General features: G+C 45.2%; 1 protein-coding gene across 1 annotated transcript in view; it reads left to right on the forward strand.

Moving 5' to 3' along the window:
- The window catches only part of Edaradd (EDAR associated death domain), a 42523-nt gene extending 41788 nt beyond the window's left edge, over positions 1-735 (forward strand). Inside the window, exon 6 of the mRNA XM_028769927.1 lies at positions 1-735. This exon is cut by the window's left edge and continues 254 nt beyond it. Within this exon, the coding sequence (XP_028625760.1) occupies positions 1-129 (129 nt within the window). The 3' untranslated portion in view covers positions 130-735.
- The last annotated feature ends 8209 nt before the right edge of the window (positions 736-8944 follow it).

The following is an 8944-nucleotide window of genomic DNA, read 5'->3' on the forward strand; positions in this document are numbered from 1 at the left end:
AGGACTGTGGGCCAACTGATGGAGCTCTGCCGACTTTACCACAGGGCTGATGTGGAGAAGATCCTGCGCAGGTGGGTGGATGAGGAGTGGCCCCACCGGGGACACTCAGACAGTTCCATGCACTTCTAGAATCCCCTCCTCTGGCATCGGCCTTATTGCTTGCTGGACCAGCATGGCTCACAGGGAGAACGTACCTGCTCTTAAGGTTTTCGGATGAGAATACGGCATGGGCAGTGCTTGTCCCTGAAGCTGGTGACTTGTGGAAGGATGGGTTGTTTCAGTGGCAGGTATTTGTTTCCTTTTGCACATTTCTTTTAATTTAATATTTGAACCTGGAATCGGGGAAGAATACTTTGTAGGCCACCTAGGGCCAGAGCCTGTGGCTGGGACAGAGTCATGTCAACATGGAAAGAAAACAACACTCTCCTTAAATACTGCCAAGATTGCAGCGGGATCCCAAACTATCCATGTCTCTGGACATGTCCGAGTCATCTCATACAGAATCTTTTCACTCCCAGCCTAGCAGAAGATGGCATGGAGATGTCACCCTGGCCTGTTCACTGTTACTGTTTCTGTCGTAAAAGGCTTAGGAGATCAAGAGAATACTGTATAATGTGGCCCAGATACATGGGCTTATTTTTTTTTAATCAAATACTTTTGTAATCTATAGGCTATCAATACTGTCATTGAATTTAGCATTTTTTAAAAGAAATACAAAGTGTGTGGTTTGTTGGAGAAGAGTGGGCTAATGTCTTGGGAATGTCATCGGCAAAGAATAATGCTCAATGTGGCCTTTTGGGGGCTAGGAAGATAACTCAGTGGTTACCGTGCTCACCAAATAAACCATGAGGACCGGGGTCCAGGTCCCCAGAACCCACATGAGTGAGGGGATGATGTGGCGGCCCACCTGTAATTCTAGCACTCAGAAGGCTGATCCCCAGAACAAGCTGGCTAGCTAGACTAGGCACGTAGATGAACTCTGGGTTCAACTGAGGGACTATTTCTCAATGAACAATGTGCAGAGTGATTGAGGAAAACGTTCAACATCAACTTTTGGAGTCTATATGCACACACATGCACATGCACATCTGTATATGTGTGCAACAACATACACACACACAGAAAAACACACCTTTTAAAATGCCCTTTGGGAAGACTAAGGACATGGGTCAATGAGTAAAGTGCTTGGCTTATCAGTATAAAGGCCTGGTCAGCAGCACCCACATAAAAGCCAGACATGGCAGCATGTGCCCGTAACTCCAGGACTGGGCAGTGAGATCCAGGTACTCCCTGGCTAGCCAGATAGCCAGACTGGCAAGCTTTGTGTTCAGGGAGAGACCTTGTCTCAAACAGGAAGGTGAAGAGTAACTGAGGAAGATACCTGAGGATCAAACTTTGACCTTAACACACACACATGCACACGCACACGCACAAACACAGCCTGCTTATTACCCATGCCTCTTGTTTTTTCTTTTTAGCCAGGGCCAGGACTCTACCACCGAGCTACACCTGCACCTCTATTATTAATGAGCTTTATTTTTATGAGAACCCACAAGAAAAAACAAAAAGCTGGGCATGGTGGTTTCCACTTTTAATGCCAGTGCTAGGAGCCAGGTGGATCCGTGGGGCTCATCTGCCAGCCAGCCCAGCCTATGTAGTGAGCTACACGCTGGTAAGAGATCCTGTCTTAAAAAACCAAGTGAACAGTATTCTGAGAAGCAACACCACACGCACACAAGCTCACAGACCCCTATCCATACACACTAAAGGAAGAATAAAGCAGACTGTTTAGGATGGAGATATTAAGATTAACTCAAAAGAAGGTGATTTTCTAAACCACTTTTTTTTTTCTCATAACAATTAGATTTTCCCCTTAGGGTTGTTGGGAAGTAAAGTCAGCTTCTCATTCAGTGTGAACCCCAATCAACCACATCGAGAGTGAAGCCCGTTGCTTCTGGCTCACTGTGAATCACATCCATGTCCACCTTATTGCCAGATATATTCAGAGTGGCAGCTAGTGATCAAATGTGGATGTTTCAATATTTTTTAGATTTATTTGTACAAATGTTTTTTCCTGCATGCATGATACCTGCAGAGGTCGAAGGGTATTGGATACCCTAGAACTGGAGTTACAGACATTTGTTTATCAATCTCCATGTGTGTGCTGGGAACACATCTGCAAGAGTAGCTAGTGTGTTTAACTACAGAGCCCATCTCTCCAGCCTCTAACTGCAGATATTTTTATAAATAGCATCTCAGGAAAGTCAGATGTTGTAAGCATCATGGGCTTGATCTAGGCTCCCAGAAGAACTTGTGGGGGCTGCAGGGGGAGGCTCTAAACATTTCACAGATGTGATTGGTTGCCTACTTTGTCATTAAGCTATCCATGGTGTGATCTGGCTGTTTTCACAGGGTCTCCTAGCCCGAGCTGTTCTCACACTCATTCTGTAGCAGAGGATGACCCTGAATTTCTAATTGCCTGCCTCTGCCTTCCAAGTGCTGGGCCACCACATCTGGTTTAGTGCTCACTTCTTAGAGCAGAAGCAAGTGTAGGGAAATGAGAGGGGCTTTGGAAATCACTTTGCAGAAAGGAGCTCAGGAGGTGAGGCTCAGAGATAGAAGGGTAATGGACCATTAACAAATGCCAGCCCTGGCATTTCAATGTATCCCATAACTCGGGTCTCACACATTACACACTTCCAGAGTGAATACTCTTCATGACTGGCCTGGGGCAGCCAATCCTCTCAACCATCACTTTCACAGGAAGTGTTGCCAGCACTTCAGCCTCCAAACTGAACTGATCACAATGCATCTCGAGAACAGAGCTGTGCCTGTAAGCGTTCACTGAACTTGCCTTTCTAGCATTGGATCAAAACTGTCAAGCAGGGCTAGGGGGATGGCTCAGCACCTAAGAACACTTGCTGCTCTTGAGCTAAGTGTCAAGTACCCACACGGGGTGGGTCACGACTGCCTGTAACACTAGCTCCTGGGGATCTGACACCTTATTGTAGCCTCCAAAGGCATTCGTACATACATGGAATACACACACACACACACACACACACACACACACACACACACACACGAGTACATCTCTAGGGACAATGTCAAGCTTGGTCTGAGAAGGTAGCTCAGTTGGTAGAATCCTTGCCTAACATGCTAAAGGCCTGAGTTCGATCCCCAGCCTCGTATAACCCACTGTGATGGTGCATGCCTACAGCTCCAGCACTTGGGGGTAGAAGTGGAGGATCCGAAATTCAAAGTCATCATTAGCTACAAAATAAGTTTGAGGCCAGCCTTCGATATATGAGACCCTGCTTCAAAAAGAAAACAAAATGTCATGCAAGCCATGTGTGCTGGTACATGACTGTCACCCCAGCATTTACCCTGTGAGAATCTTTAATTAAAAGGAGCATGGAATCAACGGAGAAAGATTTCAAGTTAGTTCTGACTGGAGATGTAAGATGGCTTGGGTTTGTGCTGCACAAAAGAAAGCCAAGGATTATTCTCAACTGCAGTACAAAGCAGCTTACTGAAAGGTAGCTTGTGGCCAGTGAGTTCTACAGAAGCACAAGTACCCTGGAACTTCACAAAGGTGAGACCAGGGAGGAGGAGGTCACTTCATGACCAACTGGTTGAATAGGTATTGAAAGCTTAGTCATCAGTTTTTAAATATTTGATTGTTTTAAGTTACATGTCGGGGCTGGAGGGATGGCTCAGAGGTTAAGAGCATGGACTGCTCTTCCAGAGGTCCTGAGTTCAATTCCCAGCAACCACATGGTGGCTCACAACCATCTATAATGGGGATCTGATGCCCTCTTCTGGTATGTCTGAAGATAACAGTATACTCACATACATGAAATAAATAAAAACTTTAAAAAAATTAAAAAAAAAAAAGTTACATGTCTCTGTGTGATGTGTGCACACGAGTACAGGTGTTTGTAGAGACGTGAGGTGTCAGATCCCCTGGGGCTTGAGTTGGTACCCATGGGTGTTGGGAACTAAACTCACGTCCTCTACAAGAGTAGAATAATGAGTCATTTCTCCACCCCATCATCATTAACCCATAATGCGTTCTGTCCCGGACACCAGTATTAAGGAGAGCTGCTTGGGAATGAGGTTGTTTTCCTGTAAAAAAAAATATTGAAATCTGCTTAGCCATGTTTCCCAAAGTATTTTTCTTTAAGCAAAATTTTCATCTGTGAAGGTCTATGATGAGGCCATATATAGTATACATTTTATTTGGGTGCAGTAGTGGAGAGTCAAATTAAAGTGTGAAAGGAAAGGTCTCAATACCACACTGGACAGGTCCCAAATACACAGGGACAAATGACACACTCCTGGGGACCCACACAAGAGGGGCAGGCAAAAACATGGCATGCAATATTAGCGCGGTGGAGTTTTAACTAGTTAGGGCTTGCAGCTGTGCTAGGATGTCCAACCTGTGCCTCTAAAAACAAAACAAAACAAAACAAAACAAAACAAAACAAAACAAAACAAAACAAAACAAAACAAAACTCTGTACAAAGCAACCACACTTCTATAGCACTGACTTGGTACAGGAAATCAGGCCATTCTGAACAATAATTTTATGTAGTGCTGCCCCCTGCTGGACGATACAGAGTCTGGCTTGGTTAAGCCCCTTCCAAGCAGGCCCCACTAAGACAGAAAGAGAAAGGGTATGTTTTCTCTGACTCAGCAGGCAAAGGCACTATCACAGTGATACAGTTGAGACAGAGGTTCCTGTTTCCAGGATGTGCTCAGCACAGTGGCCTGGAACTCAGTACTGATGGACTTGCTTCCTTGGGGACTGAGGATACTGTTGTGTCTTTTGGGTCTTATCCTCTCCCAGTTTAGCACCCAAGGATGCCATGATACAGTACTCTTAGCCTCACCTGACTTTCAACCATCTACATTACAAAAAGATGTGCTTCTAACAGAGGCCTAACAGATTTTTCTCTTCTGGCCTCTCCTTTGTAGGCAGTTAAGCAGATCTCATTTGGTTTTGAGTGAAGACTTTCCCCCATGTCTTTTTTTTTTTTTTAAATCAACCCTATTGTCACTGCTGTATAACTTCCCTTCCATTTGAAGCCATGATATTGCTGTCTACACCACTTGTTCAGAGCCAGCTGTATGCATATCTCAAATCATCTTCCTCCACCGGCCAACAGTATTCCCCTCTCTGAGCTGGCAACAAATATCTACTTCATGTTGTCATGTGTACACACAGAAACAACCCCACCATGGACCTAGCAATGGCAAACCACTCTACTCTGGGTGCTACAAAACCCTAGACTGAGGCACACACTTTCGGAAGGCACACTGAGAGACATTTGCTGTCTCATCCCCTGCCTGGGACTCAGACCCCACCCTGGGACTCCTGTGTACTTGGTTATAGATGCATAAAGAAGGGTGAGTCTTGCCTTTGATGTGTTTAGAGAGAATCAAAGCCAAGATGCTGGGCCAAGTGCTGGGGCTACTGACGTCTCAGCATCGGTGGATGGAGCACCTGTGGGTTCCCAAAACCTAGACTTGAAGGACTTTGATGGAGCGGGGCCTGCTTCCTTTCTTCCTGCGGCTATGCAGGAAGGGTATGGCCCTGGGAGCTATGTCTGGCAGGAGATCCCTGGGTGAGCATGTGGACTGAAAGGCCTGGAGTGGTCAGTGATGCAACTGAAAATGAAATGATGGAGTTGCCCAGCTCTCTTGGAGGTGAAAGAGGATCTTTCATTTTGTGTGACCGTCCAGTGACCGCTGTCCTCTGTAGCATCCCCTGGGAACTTACGCAAGACATTTCAGCCCGGGAAGGCAAAGCTCCTGAAAGCCCTACTTCCTCGGGATGCCATCTGTATACCTTGGTGCTATCCTTTTGAATCTGTCTACATTTTCACCTCCTCTATGATTCTGTTTTTCTAATGAATAAGGAAAGATTTTTTTCATTGTAATAATGGGTGCTACGAAATTAAAGACTGATGTCAACTGCGGTTCCAATGGGTGCCTCATTTTTTAAATATGTATGCATTTCTGGGAAGGGATGTTTTGCATGTACGCACATTCGTGTAGAGGCAGGAGGACACCGTTGGGTGTCAGGCGCACAAACACACACCATTCACATTCTTTGAGACAGGGTCCCTCATTGGCCTGGAGCTCATAAATTAGGCCAGGCTAGCTGGCCAGTAAGCCCAAGAGGTCTTCCTATCTCTGCCTCCTCAGTGTGGAAATAACAAGTGTATGCCAGCATGCCCAGCATTTTTACATAAGTTATTCGTCCTCATGCTCGAACAGAAGTCACTTTCTTGACTGATCCATCCCCTAATACCTACTCTGTGTGGACTCCAGCATGGCCATCAGCTCACGTGTCTTGTTAGCCCATCATCCATTTCTGTTCCTTGAGTGCTCTGTGGTTTTCTCAAATGAGTCCCAGAAGCTGGAGATGCTGAGACAAACAGCGCAACCCTCCACTCCAGGAACTGTAGACAGGCAGAGTCACTGCAGGTAAGGGCTGACAGGACTAGAGAGTGTGAACAAAGGTGGTCAAGGAATAGGCCCAAGATGTGCTGAGCAGGAGGAAAGATGAGCAGTTAGCCTTCCAAGAGGGTCTCCAGTGTACTGTGTCTGTATGTGAAGGATCATTTCACTATTACTGCCTGCTTCTCCTGATCCAGTCCATCCTCTAGATATCTAGGGGTTGCCCTCTCTGACTGGAAAGACTTCACTTGTTCTATGATTCATCCTTGCAATTTTGTGAACCCCATCTTCCAGCAGCTCCAGCATCCTTAAGACTTGTCTTCTTGGTTTATTTCTCTCTTTGGGCTGCTTTTTAAAATTATTATTATTGTCTCTGTGTATGGTGTGTGTGTGAGTGTGTGTGTCTGTGTGTGTGTGTCTGTGTGTGTGTGAAAGAGAGAGAGAGAGAGAGAGAGAGAGAGAGAGAGAGAGAGAGAGAGAGGTTATACAAGAATGCAGGTACACATGTGTGCACATAGTATGGGGTATACATGCATGTGGAAGTTAGAGGTCAATCTCCAGTTCTCCAGCATCATTCCTCTGGTACCATCCACCTTAGGATTTTTTGTTTTGTTTTGTTTTGTTTTGTTTTGTTTTGTTTTGTTTTGTTTTGTTTTTTAAGACAGGATCTCTCCCTGGCCTGGATCTCAGGTTTTGGACTGAGCAGGATGGCTAGCAAGCCCCCTCCCTGTGCACCCCCCCATCCTACACACAAATTCACACATGCCACATGCACACACGCACACACATGCAGCGTATCTAGCTGCTCCATGTGGGGAACCCCCCCCCTCTCTTTCAACTCACTTCACTGCACATCTCATCTTTCACACGACTGCTCGAGCGACCCAGAATCAAAACCAAACAAGTTGTTACCTGCTTGAATCCCTTGTTCTATCCCATCCAGACATAACTCTCTCTGTCAGTCTAAATGAGACTCCTGTGACTCTATCCAGGGACCCTAGGATATGTCTGTCTTGAAATTATCACAGCATTTAAAAATAACATTAGCAATAAAGTCTTATTATTATGGTGACTTAATTGTAGTTCAAAACTACAATATAACTCAATATAAAAAACTCAATATAAAATGAAATTTCAAAACAACTACGAAAAAAAAAAAAACGCAGTCTAAGTTAAACATGCCCAGAAGTCTGTTCAGATCCATGATGATTCACTTCTAGTGACACCCACCATGAAAACAGTTTTTACACACCACTTGACAGAAAACACATAACGAAGGTTGTTTTACCTATTCCTGGCAAAGCCTCTGAACTGGGAACAAGTGGGTTGATCAAAGAGATGGTGAGTTAATGCTTAAATACCAATTTGGGAAGATTTCAGAGGAGATAGGGCCAGATTCCTCCATGCTTCATTCAAGCACCTGTCAATTCCAGAGAGCCAATTCCTTGTCGGTCCCAAAGAGCTGGGAGATTCCTGCCCAAGATGCCCCACCACACCTGTGATCTTTCGGTCTTGGAATCCCTCCCCAGAATTGTCAAGTCACAGCCTAGCCAGATTTCACCCGTTGCAACCAATAAAGAGACACTTTGAAAAACACAAGCCAGTATATTGGCACTAGAAAGATTTTTAAGAAATACTAACCTAGGATAGTGAAGTGGCTCAGTGAGTGAAGGTACTTACTGCCTGTTAAAGTGAGCTCAGTCCCCAGGACCCACATGGTGGGAGGAGAGAGCCAGCTCCCACAGGTTGTTCTCTGACCTTCACATGGGTACTGTGGCATGCACAGTAATATAAATAAGCAAAAGTCATTTAAAAAATACTAACTCTCCAGGGAGTGGTGGCACACACCTTTAATCCCAGTACTTGGGAGGCAGAGGCAGGCGGATTTCTGAGTTCGAGAGTTTGAGGCTAGCCTGGTCTACAGAGTGAGTTCCAGGACAGCCAGGGCTACACAGAGAAACCCTGTCTCGGAAAACAAAACAAAACAAAAATAAATAAATAAATAAATAAATAAATAAATAATACTAACTCTATACTGAATGTTTTAAGATATCAGTAACTTCATAAAAACACTCCTCAAAGCTGTAGCTGCAAGTATCTAAAGGACGTGTGGGTTTGTGTGTGTGTGTGTTGCACAGGATAAAGATAAATCAATCCTCAAGGACTCTCCCTCCCTCAGTGACTCTTTCTCTAGAAAGGTCCTGCCCCACAAAGGCTCCATAATCTCCCCACAGATTGCCACCAGCTGGAGACCAAGAGTCCTAACACATGATCTTGTAGGGGACATGTCACACTCAAAACACAGCAAACTTACAATTTTCACCTATGATCTTCAGCTAATGTGCCTCCATTTCAAGCTCACACACACACACCACATACACACACACCCTGCCCAGAGGCACACCTATTTGAGGCCTGAGCAGAGAGGCAGAGAGAGAGAGAGAGAGAGAGAGAGAGAGAGAGAGAGAGAGAGAGA

The sequence above is a fragment of the Grammomys surdaster genome, unplaced genomic scaffold (genome assembly GCF_004785775.1).
Source record: "Grammomys surdaster isolate TR1022 unplaced genomic scaffold, NIH_TR_1.0 194, whole genome shotgun sequence".
Lineage (NCBI taxonomy): Eukaryota > Metazoa > Chordata > Mammalia > Rodentia > Muridae > Grammomys > Grammomys surdaster.